Raw genomic sequence first — 14984 nt, forward strand, 5'->3', positions numbered from 1 at the left:
CACCAAGGACCTTGCAGTGTGACAGAGGAGGCTAGGGTCACTGGCAGCCGGTCTTCAGGAGGAAGGTACCATCTTGATGGTGCCTTGATTTGGAGCTTTCCAAGGCTCAGAACCATGAACTTGTACGGTAATAAATCCCCACTGTAAAAGCCAACCCATTTCTGGTATATTGCTTTCGGCATCCTAGTGGACCAGAACAATTGTGTGTGTGTGCAGGCATGCTTTTGTGCACAGATACGAGTATAAGAGGAACATGAACCTGTATGTGTATATGCATGCATGTTTGTGTGTATGTATTTCAGACTTCATATGTGTGTGCATGTGGATATCATCGTGTGTGTACATGCATGTGTATGTGTGTATTTGGGTTGTGTGTGTGCATGCATGCATATCCATGTGTGTTTGTGTGTTCATGGGCATGTGTGAGAATCATGTTTGTGTATGTATCTGTCTATGTACATGCAGTGTGTATGTGTATTTGCAATGTGTGCATGTGTATGTGTGAGCATGAATATGTGTTTTTGGATGTGTGGTGTGTGCACATATGCATGTGTATGTGCCTTTGTTTGTATTTGGGTGTCTATATGTGTGTGCATGTGTTTGTGTGTGTGTGAATGTGTGTGGTGTGTGAGTGTGTTTGAAGTGTGCAGGAAGTTGCTCATTTGTGAGTGGCTCTGTGAGGGTGCTTGTGGGTATCTGTGTGCAAGTACATTTTTCCCCTCTCAAAAAAAAATGTTTACGAACAAGAAGAAAGGAAAAGCATATTTAGAGCCGCCTCGACACAGCACCAGCCAGTGGAGCACAGGAACACACGAGACGGACGTCACACAGGAAAAATTAGCCATCATCCCCGCTGCACAAAACTGAGTGGCCATTTGAAACCTGCAAGTCACAGCATCAGAGGACGGGGAGCCCGACAAGCGCGGCTCAGGCGTGGAGGAAAGACATGGCCCAGCCCGACGTCCAGCATGCTCCAGCTCAGCGCAGGGGGAGAAGGGCCTCCCAGCGTGGCAGGGGCGCCTGCTCATTGGCCGGCAGCTGCCTCCTCCCCGAGGTGGAATCCTGAGTCCCGCGCCCACTCGGGAACTGGGCAGGAGCCCTCTCCCCGGCCACAGCCGTGGGGCCCTGCTGAGCGCGGCCAGCAGGGACCTGCTCGACTGTGACTTTTGGTGCCGGGTCTGCGAGTGTGGGAGGCCCTCCGCACCTGGGCTGAGCTCTGCTCTCACCTGTAAAGCAAGGGGTGACTGCCCACTGCCAGCATCCCATGGCTTTAGGAAGCCCCTTGGGATTTCAGGGGCGGAGCTCACCCTAAGGAGAGGCCTGGCAGGGCACAGTCAGGGTTTCTAAGAATCAGTGGTGAGAAGAGGCTGCTTGGAGGTGGTGTCCCCCAGAGGTGGTGTCCCCACAGCTGCTTCCTTGCCTGAGTCCCCTTGGATGTTTGTTCTGGGGCAGCCTGTCCTGAAAGGAAGAGCCAAGGGAACACAGCCCTGAGTGCATCCTCACAAGCCTGTTCCACGTTGTCCTTGCAGAAAGCCCTGATATCAAGGTGCATGGAAGAGGCTTTGCGAATGCCCTGAATAAGGACATTATTTGCAGATTCAAGTTCAGCAGAACCAAGTTCAAAGGTAAGTACCTGCCCAGATGCCTCTGAGTCCCGAGTGACCCCACAGCACGGGTTGCTTCTGAGACGCCTAGCCTTGCCTGTCCTTGCTGGCCTCTTTCAGTAGACACAGTAGGGTCAGAGGTAGCATGCCACACAGGGTCAGATGGGTGAGGGGCTTGGCCCCCTCCCACCCTGACCAGAAACAGACCCCAGGCACCTGGAGCAGGGCTGAGCTCCGCCTCACAGGGAGTCCTCCCCAGGGCCAAGATGGAGGCCACAGGTGGCTCTGGGGGCATGGGCAGCCAGCCCGGGCCCTGTGCCCTGCCTGGGCCACTGGCCCCTGCAGGGAAGGTGGCTCATCCTGAGCTGAGACAAGGAGCCCCAGCCAGGCCTGCGCTCCAGAGTCTGAGGCCCAGGCCCCAGGGCCTTGGCTCCTGAGCCTGTTTTCTTTCCTATAACACGGGCCATGGTCGTGGCAAGATCTCGTAGTAGAGGGGGAGGTGCCCTTGAGGGCGTAATAATTGTGTGAAAATGTAAGAAGCAGCCTATTACTTGGCAGGACTGAGGTGCCAGGCACGTGGCCGAGGGTGAGCAGCCTTAGGAAGCAGAGGGCCTGGCAGGTGGCCCCCGGGGAGCTGGGGCTGGGTGGGCCTTCCCCAGAGCCTGGGCTGCTGGGCATCCCTCAGCACCCTCTGCCTGCCACCTCCTCGCTGCCTCCGGTTGTTACGGTTGCATTTTCCTGGGCCAGTGCCTTGCCCAGCCACCTGGTAGACCCAGAACTGCTCCCTTCTCCAGCACTGGTGGGCATCTGCTCCTCTAGGGGCAGAGCACAGGGAGGATCTTGGCACTGGCTCTCCACCCAGGAGAGTGCTGTTCCCCTTTACCTGCCCTTCCCCAGCGTGGGTGGACCCGAGCCCCCCAGTGCTGATAGCCAAAACCATGGAGGGTGCCTTCTAGTTCACCTAGAAGAGAGTTTCTGGTGCAGGCGGAGCCCACCTGACGGCCCTGGAAATGCTTCTGGGTCCTTCCCAAGAGGGCTGGGGGTTCCTGTGCCCCCTCAGGGGTCCCTGGTGTCCCCTCTGAGTCAGTGCTGGGCACCGGGCACCCAGTCACACCACATGGGCAGAGCCACGGCATGTGGCACATCGTGAGCAGCTCTGATGTGCTGAGAATTTGTCTTGTTCCTTCCAATCATGTTTTCCTCTTATTAAAACACCTGGGAAAACTTTTGGAAAACTGAGAAATGAGAAGAAAAATTTAATAGCCAGTGTGGCCCCCTGTTCCACAAGATTTGACTTTCACATGTTGTTTTCACGACAGGGGAAAGGCCTGTGAATTCGGGTGATGAGCTCATTCTAGGCAGCCCCTCCCTCCTGATCTGCCCACCTTGCCCCTCACACAGCCGTCTTGGCCATGAGCAATCTTGGCTGTGACTTGGCAGCACCTGCAGTGCCCTGCACTTCCTGCCCCTGACCTTGGACATGCTGTGGTCATCCACTCCCTGGGGCTCTGTTTTCCAGTGAATCCCAACCTTCCCACATTGCCTCAGCACCTACTTTGAAGATGAGTTTCCAGATCTGTCCAGATCACCAGTTTCTTGGCTCCTCTGACAATTGAGATGGGCCAACACGCCCGTCCCCATGGAAATGAACCGTTTTGTTGAGAAGAGCCCTGATCCGTGGTGGAAAAGAGAAAAACAATCACAATTGTTAAAGATTCTTAATTATAAGATTGATGTGGCCACAGGGAAGTAGAGGAAAGAATAGAGAATAAAACATTACCCTGATCCCAAACCCAAGTAACTATTGTTTCCAGTCTCAAATGCAGCATAGTGAAATTTAATTTCCTAAATTTATAGAAGAAAAACAGACTGAACTGGAATCAAAGAAACTGTAATCCCCTACAGATATTTCTTCATGAGACCTATGAGTTTCTAAAATTAATGAAGTGGTTAGGGCCATAACTGAGAGTTCTGTTTCATTTTTGATCCATGTGTTTTAAAAATTAAGTTACTCAGGAAATAACACCTGGATGCCAGTCCCATCAAAATTAGTGAGCATTTCTAAACTGATAACACACTTCGTTTTTTTTTAAACAATTCTATTTTATTGAATCATATTAATAAAGCATAAATCCTTCCAAAGGATATAATCATTGGTATTCATTATAATCACATAGTTGTTCCATTCATCACTTCAATCATTTTTGGAGCATTTTCATCATTCCAATAACAGCAATAACAATAATAATAAACAAACAACAAAGAAACCAAACTCAACACCTCTCAATCTATGCTTCTCCTGCCATACACAGAGCTGTTCTGCTCTTTGTCTAGTATATTTGTATTTACAGTGTGCATGCAGTATCACACATATTCATATTTTACATGAGGTTTCACTGTTATACAATCCCATGTTACATTTTTTAGCTTTCTTTCTAGTAATAAACATTACCTTAAACATACCCCTTCAACCACTGTCATAGCCATATAATAGCTCTGCTAGTTACAAATACCATGATGTGTTCTCACCTGTTCCACATTTTCTGTCTTTAGCATGTACTATTTTCACAATAGTACGTGCTAAAGACATTTATTTCCAAAGATTTACAAACAACCTTTTTACCAATTCTGTACAAATTAACCCTCAGCTCTCTATTCTCTAACCTCATTCTATTTTCTGGTGACCTATATTTTAATTATTAACTCCATGAGTTTACATAATACATTTTGTTCATAATAGTGCAGCCATACAGTATTTGTCCTTTTGTGTCTGGTTTACTTCACTCATCATAATGTCCTCCAGGTTCTTCCATGTTGTCACATGCTTCATGACTTCATTTCTTCTTAAAGCTGCTTAATATTTCATCATGTGTACACAGCACAATTTGTTAATCCATTCATCAGTTGATGGACACCGGGGTTGTTTCCAGCTTTTGGCCATCATGAATAATGCTATGAACATCCATCTATTCTTGTCACTGCTCTCAGTTCTTCTGTGTATACACCCAGTAGTGGTATTGCCAGGTCACATGACAAATCTATATTTGACTTCTTTAGAAACTGCCAAACAGTCCTCCACAGTGGCTATACCATTCTACATCTCCACCAACAGTGAATAAGCATTCCTATCTCTCCGCATCCTCTCCAACTCTTCCAATTTTCAGACTTTTTAATAACAGCCAGTGTAACAGGTATGAAATGATATTTCATTGTAGTTTTGATTTACATTACCTTAATCACTAGTGCTGTATAACATTTTTTCATGTTTCTTTGCCATGTTTATTTCTTCTTTGGACAATTGTCTTTTCAAGTCTTTTGTCCATTTTTTCATTGGGTAGTTTGCCTTTCTATTGCTGAGTTATATGATCTCTTTATATAGCATGTATATTAAATCTTTATCAGATATGTGATTGCCAACTATTTTCTACCATTGAGTCAGCTGCCTTTTTACCCTTTGGACAAAATCCTTTGAGGTACAAAAGTGTTTAATTTTGAGGAGGTCCCATTTATCTTTATTTTCTTTTGTTGGTCATGCTTTTGGTGTAAAGTTTATGAAAATACAGCCTATCACAATATCTTGTAGATGCGTTCCTACATTTTCTTTTTTCTGTCTTTATTTCTTTATTTATTAATTTAACAATGGGACATCATTAACTTTACTGACAAAGATTTTCTTACAGCTTCATTGAGACATAATTCACATTCCATAAAGTTAAATGTTAAAAAAGGTACAATTCAGCGATTTTTAGTACATTCACAGAGTTGTGCATCCATCACCACTATCAAATTCCAGAACATTTTATTTTGGGAGTTTTATGGTTCTCACTTTTATATTTTTGTCCTTGATCCATTTTGATTTAATTTTTTAAAATAAGGTGTGAGATAGAGACCCTCTTTCTTTCTTTTGGATATGGATATCCAGTTCTTCCAGCACCATTTATTAAATAGACTGTTCTGGCTCAGCTGGGAGGACTTGAGTGCTTGTCAAAAGGCCCTTGCCTGTAGATGTGAGGATCTATTTCTGAGTTCTTGATTCATTGGTCAATCTGTCTGTCTTTATGCCAGTACCATGTTTTTAGTGATGTAGCTAAGTGTATGCTTCAAGTCAGGAAGTGAGAGTCCTCCAATTTTGTTCTTCTTTTTAAAGACAGTTTTGGTTACTGAGGGCCCCTTACTCCTCCAAATAAATTTGATAATTGGCTTTTCCATTTCTGAGAAGATAAAAAGGGTGCCAGGATTTTTAATGTAGTGTTGAATCTGTAAATCAGTTTGGGTAGAATTGACATCTTAACGATATTTAGTCTTCCAATCCAGGAACACAGAATGTCCTTACATTTATTGAAGTCTTCTTTGGTTTCTTTTAGCAATATTCTAGTCTTTTGAATATAGGTCCTTTATGTCCTTGGCTAAGTTTATTCCCAAATATTTGATTCTTTCAGTTGCAAATATGGAATTTGTTTTCTCATTTCCTCCTCAGATTCCACATCAGTAGTGTATAGAAACGCTATTGACTTTTGGGTATTAATCTTGTGTCCTGCCACTTTGCTGAACTTGTGTTTTAGTTCTAATAGCTGTGTTGTGGAATTTCCAGGAATTTCTGGAAATAGGATCATATCATCAGCAAATAGTGAAAGTTTTACTTCTTCCTTTCCTATTTGGGTGCCTTTTATTTCTTTATCTAGCCTAATTGTTCTAGATAGAACTTCTAGCACAATGTTGAATAACAGTGATGGCAGTGCACATCCTTGTCTTGTCAGTGATCTCGGCAGGAAAGCTTTCAATCTTTCATCGTTGAATACAATGCTAACTAGTTTTTTCACTTATGTGTTTTACCATTTTGAGAAAGCTTTCTTCTATTCCTATCGTTTGGAGTATTTTCTATCAAGAAAATGTGCTATATTTTTTCAAATGCCTTTTCTGCATCATTCAAAGGGATCGTGTAATTTTTCTTCTTCAATTTATCAATGTGGTTTATTACACTAATTTTCTTGTGTTGACTCACCCTTGCACACCTGGGATAAAACCCACTTGATCATGGCATATAATCTTATTTTTTAAAATAAAGATTTATTTATTTGTTTGTTTGTTTGTTTTTAACTTGCTCCCAGATGGCTCCCTTGTCTGTCTGCTCATTGTGCTTGCTGTGTCTGCTCATCTTCTCTAGGAGGCACCAGGAACTGAACCCAGGACCTCCCATGTGGGAAGCAAAGCCCTGAAACACATCCACTCCCTGCTGGCTGTGGTGTCTGCTCATTGTGGTGGTTGAGACTTCTGCTGATTACGGTGTCTGCTGATTGTGGCAGTCTGCTTGTTGCAGCGGTTGCAGTATCTGCTTGTTACAGTGGTTGCATCTGCTCTTGCGGTGCCTGCTTGTTGCAGCATCAGCTCTCTGTGGTGTCTTCCTTAGGAAGCACTGGAAATCAAACCCAATTTGTTTAGTTCCTCATTGATTTCTTTTAACATTATTTTGTAGTTCTCTGCATGTAATTCCTGTACTTCTTTGGTTAAATTGATTCCTAGGTATTAGAATCTTTTTCTTGCTATTGTAAATGTAATTTCCCCCTGATTTCCTCTTCAGATTATTTAATATTAGTGTACAGAGACATTATTGATTTTTGCATGTTGATCTTATATCCTGCTACTTTGCTGAACTCATTTATTGTTTCAAGTAACTTTGTGATAGACATTTCAGAATTTTCTAAATATAGTATCATGTCATCACAAATAGTGAGGGTTTTACTTCCTCTTTCCCTTTTGGATGTCTTTTTTTTTTTTTTTTTTTTTTTACTTCTCTTGTCTAATGGCTTTGGCTAGAACTCTGGCACAATGTTGAATAACAATGGTGACAGTGGGCATCCTTGTCTTAGTCTTGATCTTGGAGGGAAAGCTTTCAAACTTTCCCAGTTAAGTACAGTGTTGACTGTGAGTTTTTCATATATGCCTTTTGAGGGATTTTCCTTTTACTCTTTTTTTTTTTTTTATTTTTTTTATTTTTTTATTGACTTTGTAATAATATTACATTAAAAATATATATGTGAGGTCCCATTCAACCCCACCCCCCCACCCCCCCTCTCCCCCCCCAACAACACTCGTTCCCATCATCATGACACATCCATTGGATTTGGTAAGTACATCTTTGGGCACCTCTGCACCTCATAGACAATGGTCCACATCATGGCCCATACTCTCCTCCATTCCATCCAGTGGGCCCTGTGAGGATTTACGATGTCCGGTGATTACCTCTGAGGCGCCATCCAGGGCAGCTCCATGTCCCAAAGACGCCTCCACCTCTCATCTCTTCCTGCCTTTCCCCATACACATCGTCCACCATGTCCACTTTTCCCAATCCAATGCCACCTCTTCTATGTGGACATTGGATTGGTTGTGTCCATTGCACCTCTATGTCAAGAGGAGGCTCAGATTCCACATGGATGCTGGATGCAATCCTCCCACTTTCAGTTGTAAGCACTCTAGGCTCCATGGTGTGGTGGTTGTCCTTCTTCAACTCCATCTTAGCTGAGTGTGGTAAGTCCAATAAATCAGATTGTAGGAGCTGGAGTCTGTTGAGGCTCAGGACCTGGCTATCACATTGTCAGTCCAGAGATTCAAATCCCCTAAATATATCTTAAACCCCAACGTTAACTGCACCTCCAGGAGATTAGCATGAAAGTCTTATGAAGGGAGATCCCATCTGAGTCCAGATTCATCACACATAAACACCATTTCCAAAGAGGGGCCATCTGCCCTGGTAGTAAACCCCATTGGCCATGATCATAACTCACATGGGTCTCTTTAGCCTTCATAGGAACCAATATTTGGGGGTTGTATCTGCTTTATCTGTCTCTCTGACTCTGCTCAGTTGTGCATGAGGGCAATCCTTCTGCCAGCCTCCAGACTCTTTTTTAGAAACTCGTAGCCATATAAACTCATTTCTCCTTTCCATTTCCCCCTTACTTTAGGTCAAACAGCATTTTAAAGTCATGTTATTTTATGTAGACATGGATATTCTGCTGATCCGCATTGAACCTTCCATATAAGGTCCTTTTCCAGTTGCATCATCAGTTGGTATTTGATAGTGGTCCCTCGTTGCCAGGGAGGCTCATCCCCAGGTGTCATGTCCCATGCTGGAGGGAAGGCATTGCATTTACATGCTGAGTTTGGCTTCGAGACTGGCCACATTTGAGTAACATGAAGACTGACAGGAGGAAATTCCCAGGCACAATGTTGCTCTAGGCCTTGTTCTTATTTTAGGTTTATCAGCTCACAAGCATAGTCATTAGCATCAGGTGCTCACTGTTGAACCCTCACTCCCTCCCGGTCCCCGCCGCTGTACCTGGGAGACTGTCGCTGCTCCCCTAGGGACCACGACAGAGCACCACTGGCCAGGAACCCAGTACCCCCCCTGCTGGGTTTTTAATTGTTGCCACTATGAGTATATCCAATCATTACCATGCACCCTGGACATATGTTCTGTACAGCTCCCTGTCAGCCATATATCACCTGTCATTGGTATCCCATACCAGTATCCCTCCATTGCCATTGTTGAAACACTCTGTGATCCAGAACTCCCCAAAATTTGAAGCCCAATATAATGTCATGGTCCCTTACTAGGGAATGGCATATAGCGATGGGTTTAAAGGATAGATAAAGAACTTGGATAAAGTTAGATAAAGAACTTAGATAAAGAATGTTGACTTGACAAAATTCCACATTCTATCCTTTTTTTTTCCCCCCTGATTATTCAGCATTTCTTCATAGGAGTCCTAGACCACAGCAATGCATATATATAATATACAGCACTCCCATACATCCACCACAACACCTTTTTCCTTCCACAGCGATACTCTTACACCCTATTCACATCATATTTACTTAAGGTGATGTACAGAGTCTGAGATATTAGTTTTCTAACAAGGTAATATCTGTGCTTACATTATGGTGCATACTTTAGGATACACAGTTCTTTACATTTTTAGTTATCCTATGTTTTACATTATGGTTTACATTATCAGTCTGTCATCTCCTATATGTTATAGTGTAATATTACATGTTTTATATCCATCCTTGTGTACTCTCAAGAAACTCCTCTCTTGCCCCCCATTTACTTTGGTTCCACACATTTAACGTCCATTTTCCCTTCCACCTTGGTGCCCACAGTGACAGCCAACCTCCATTTCCTGAGGAGCCACTTCCAGAGATAGATGGAATAGTGTTCAGGGCCTAACTTGCTCAACTGCCCCAATGCCCTGGGAGCCACCCTTTCTCTCGAGGGGTAGAGTTCCCTCTATTTGGTGGCATTAGTCCTCCCCAGGATGTGGGTCCACCCCCACTCTCACTACTTGGGATTCTACCCCATGGTGTCACCCACTCTGGCAGAATGAGCATTTAGACATTCCCCAGGAGCCCGTCCTGCATCAGACCCTCCCCTGCGAGCATTCTAAACAGGTAACCCTCTTAATTATATTTTGATATGATTTTCTCGGCATTTTACTCTCCACCACCTCCTGACCCTCTCCTGTGTTCGTATGCTACCCCTCCCTCCCCCCACTTTTGGGCAACGTTACCCAACCGTCCCTCCCCAGCCACCCTCAAACCCGCAAAGCCCCAACTAAAGGCAACCCCTTGCCCCCATTTTATCTCTTCTTTGTGTTCATACTTACCACCATCTCGTCTTAAATTCCACCCCTGCAGACATTGGCTCATATCCTTCCTCCACCCTCCGATTTCCTGTAAGCCTATCATTCATTCTCTTGCTATCTAGGGCAGCTTGTTTATTTCATATCATTGAGGTCATGTAGTATTTGTCCTTCAATGTCTGGGTTGCTTCACTCAACATAAGGTTCTCAAGATTCATCCATGTTATCACATGTGTTTGTAGTGTGTTTGTTCTTACAGCCGAGTAGTATTCCATTGTGTGTATATACCACATTTTATTGATCCACTCATCTGTTGATGGGCATTTGGGTTGATTCCAACTTTTGGCAATAGTGAACAATGCTGCTATGAACATTGGTGTACATATATCGGTTTGTGTCCTTGTTTTCAGTTCTGCTGGGTATATACCCAGCAGTGGTATTGCTGGGTCATATGGCAAATCTATGGCTAGTTTTTTGAGAAACCTCCTTTTACTCTTAACTTTCAAAGTGTTTTTTTTAATCCAGAAAGGATACTGGATTTTGTCGAATGCCCTTTCTGCATTAATTGAGATGATCATTTGTGTTTTTTCCTTTCAATTTCTTAATGTGTATTACATTGATTGATTTCTTATGTTGAACCGCCCTTGCATACTGGTAATAAATCCCACTTGGTTATGATCTTTAAGTCTTTTGATATATTAGATTCTATTGGCAAGTATTTTGTTGAGAACTTTTTGCATCTATATTGATTAGAGATTGGTCGGTAATTTTCCTTTCTTGCAGTGTCTTTATCTGGTTTTGTTATTGGGATGATGCTGGCTTCATAAAATATGTTGAGTAATTTTCCCTTCTCTTCAATTTTTTGGAAGAATTTAAACAGGATTGGTGTTCATTCTTCTCAAAATGCTTGGTAGAATTCACCTGTGAAGTTATCTAGTCCTGGACTTTTCTTCGTTAGGAGTTTTTTGATGACTGATTCAATATCTTCAAATGTGCTTTAAGTTCTTGTATTTCTCGTAGCTTCAGTGTAGGTTGTTTATACATTTCTAGGAATTTGTCCATTTCATCGAGGTTGTCTAGTTTGTTTGCAAACTATATTCTCTTATAATCTTTTTTATTTCTGCAGGGTCATAGCTGCATCTCTTTCCTTTCTGGTTTTGTTTATTTGCATCTTCTCTCTTCTTTGTTAGTCTAGCTAGGTGTTTATCAGTTTTATTGATCTCAAAGAACCAGCTTTTCATTTTGTTGATTTTCTCTATTTTTTAATTCTCAATTTCATTTATTTCTGCTCTAATCTTTATTATTCCCTTCCTTCTGTTTGCTTTGGGAGTGGTTTGATGTTCTTTTTCTAGTTTCTCCAGTTCAGCCTGTTCTGACTTTTGCTCTTTCTTCTTTTTAATATGGGTGTTTAGGGCTATAAATTTCCCCTCTCCAGACTGTCTTCAATGTATCGCATAACTTTTGATAAGTTGTGTTCTCATTTTCCTTTGTCTCAATATGTTTACTGACTTCACTTGCAATTTCTTCTTTTTTAAAGGACTCTTTTCTTTTTAAGATTTATTTTATTTATGTCTCTCCCCTTCTTCACCCCCTTCTGCTCTCTGTGTCCACTGGCACCCTCGGTGGCACCTGGAAACTGCATCTCTTTTTTGTTATGTCATTTTACTGCATCAACTCTCCTTGTGTGCGGTGCCACTCCTGGGTGGGCTGTGCTTTTTTCATGCAGGGTGGCTCTCCTTGTGCATGGGGCACCCCCATGCAGGGCCGCCCTGCGTGGCGTGGCACTCCTTGTGTGCAGCAGCTCTGTGCATGGGCCAGCTCACCGCATGTGTCAGGAGGCCCTGGGTATCGAACCCTGGACACTCCCATATGGTAGCCAGACACTTTATTGGTTGAGCCATGTCTGCTTCCCGCAATTTCTTCTTTGTCTCATTGAATATTTAGGAGTGTGTTGCTTAGCTTCCACACATTTGTGAATTTACCTAGTTCCTGTCTATTATTGATTTGAAGTTTCATTCCATTATGATCTGAGAAGGTGCTTTGTATAATTTCAGTCTCTTTGTATTTTTTGAGAAATGTATTGTGATCTACCATGTGGTCTATCCTGGAGAAAGATCCACATGCACTTGGGAAGAATTATAACCCACTGAGTTTGGGTGCAACATTCTGCATATGTCTGTTAGGCCTAACACGTATTGTTCAAGTTCTCTGTTTCCTTGTTGATCTTCTAACTGTTCTATCTAATGATATGACTAGTGTGCCAAAGTCTCCAACTCTTATAGTAGAGGTGTCTATTTCTCCCTTTAGTTTTGTCAGAGTTTGCCTCATGTATTTTGGGGCACCCTGGCTAGGTGCATAGACATTTATGACTGTTATTTCTTCCTGGTGGATTGTTCCTTATATTAATATATAATGGTCTTCTCTATCTCTTATAACTTTTTTTTCGCAATTCAAGTCAGTTTTGTCCAATATAGCTACCTCTGCTCTTTTTTTGGTTACTGTTTGTGTGAATCATCTTTTTCCAACCTTTCACTTTCAGCTGGTTTGTATCCCTGGGTCTAAGGTGAAACTCTAGTAAGCAATATATGGATGGTTCTTTTTTAAAAATCCATTCTGTCAGCCTATATCTTTTGACTGGGGAGTTTAATCCATTCACATTCAATAATGCTACTGTACGTACATTATTTACTTATAGCATTTTATTCTTTGGTTTTCATGTATCAAAGATTTGTTTTCATCTGTCTTTTTACTCTTTTGGTTATCCTTTCTGCTATTCCTTCTTCTATCCTGTTTTCCAAACCTCTCTCTCCTATCTTTTCCTTTCAGGCTGTAACTCTTCCTTTAATATTTTCTGCAAAGGTAGATCCTTTTTGTTTTTTTAATAAGTTATCTTAGTTTCTATTTGTTTGTGAATGTTTTACACTGGCTTTCATATTTGAGGGACAATTTTGCTGCATAAAGGATTCTCAGCTGGCAGTTTTTCTCTTTCAATATCCTATTTGTATCATATCATACTGCTGTCTTCTTGCCTCCATGGTTTCTGATGAGAAGTCTGCACTAAGTCTTACTGGGTGTTCCTTGTATGTGATGATTTGCTTCTCCCTTGCTGCTCTCAGAATTTTCTCTGTATCTTTGACATTTGACATTCTGAGTAGTATGACTCTTGCAGTGGGTCTATTCAGATTTATTCTGATTGAGATACACTGAGCTTCTTGGACATGTAAGTTCATTTATTTTGTGTGAGTTGGGAAATTTTCAGCTATTATATCCTCAAATATTCTTTCAGCCCCTTTTCCCTTCTTTTCTCCTTCTGGAATTCCCTTGACACGTATGTTGTTGCATTTCATGTTATCATTCAACTCCAAACCCCTGCTCTATTTTTTCCATTCTTTTCTTTCTTTCTTCTTTTTTCTCTTCAGTTTCAGCATTCTGTCTTCTATATGACTTATTCTTTCTCCAGTCATTTTGAATCTACTGTTGTATGCCTCTAATGTGGTTTTGATCTTACCTATTGTGTCTTTCATTCCCATGAGCTCTGTTACATTTCTGTTCAGGTTTTTAAATTCTTCTTTGTGTTAGCTCAGTATCTTCTATTGTAATATTATTTTTATTTTTAAAGAAGCTTTGGATTACATAAATGTCACATAAAAATTATAGGGAATTCCCATATGTCCCATCCTCTCCCCCGTCCACATTTTCCCACCTTAACAACATCTTTCATTAGTGTGGTACATTCATTACAATTGAAGAACACATACTGAAGCATTGCTACTACCCGTGGATTATATTTACATTATAGTTTTTAACCTCTGTCCTGCACAATCTTATAGGTTATGACAAAATATATAATGGCCTATACCAATCACTGCAGTGTCATGCAGAACAATTACAATGTCCTGAAAATACCCGGTATTGCACCTATTTTCCCTCTCTGTCCCTTCAGAAACTCTGGCGGCCACTGATTAGTGTTTTCTCAATATTCTTTATGTCTTTGGATGCCTTGTCTTTCAAGATATTAATTTGATTTTGGAAATTTGTGTTCATCACATTGATTAATTGTCTCAAATCTTCTATCTCTTCTGAAGTTTTGATATATTCCTTTTCTTGGGCCATTTCTAACATTTTCTTACTATGGCTTGTAATTTTTGATATCCAGGCATCTGATTAGGGTAGTGAGTTTACTCAGATGCTAAATTTTTTTCCTCTTTCATAGGGCTTTAGTGGCAAGAGGCTATGTGTTACTGCTATTCTTTGATTTTTGGTTCAATCTGTTCTGAGTCTCTGGGATTGTCCTGGTTAGTTGATCAAATTGGGCTATGAACCCAGTAATGGGGAGCAGACCTGCTTCCTAGGGCTTTGTGGAGGGAGATTGTAAAGGCCAAAAAAGCCTCTCTTTCTTATTTAATTTTAATTTTCTCACATGCAAATCCTTGGTCACCCAGCAGATGGTGATCTTTGGTAACCCTCTTTCAATGTCCAGTTGAAGTGTGTTGCTGCAACATTGACTGGATCATTGTGACAAAGTTTCCTGTCTGGAGGCTAATAGCTTTGTAATTGACACTTTCTCAGGGGCAGTTCTCCAAACTTTGCTGGCTGCCCCCTCTCATTTCCCAGGTGGGAAGTAATTTCTCTCCCCTTTGTGACCTCAAAAACCAGTCCTGGTGAGTAGAGAGGGAGATTGAGAGAGTTGGATCTCTTTAATCTCTTGCTAGCTCTTAAGACAAACAATGGTGTGGCCCCATCT

General features: G+C 42.1%; 1 protein-coding gene across 1 annotated transcript in view; it reads left to right on the forward strand.

Moving 5' to 3' along the window:
- LOC131278927 (anthrax toxin receptor-like) overlaps positions 1 to 14984 on the forward strand; it is a 60809-nt gene that overhangs the window by 28969 nt on the left and 16856 nt on the right. Inside the window, exon 10 of the mRNA XM_058299564.1 lies at positions 1530 to 1625. Within this exon, the coding sequence (XP_058155547.1) occupies positions 1530 to 1625 (96 nt within the window). The remainder of the gene's footprint in view (positions 1 to 1529; positions 1626 to 14984) is intronic.

This window comes from Dasypus novemcinctus, chromosome 6, assembly GCF_030445035.2.
Source record: "Dasypus novemcinctus isolate mDasNov1 chromosome 6, mDasNov1.1.hap2, whole genome shotgun sequence".
NCBI lineage: Eukaryota > Metazoa > Chordata > Mammalia > Cingulata > Dasypodidae > Dasypus > Dasypus novemcinctus.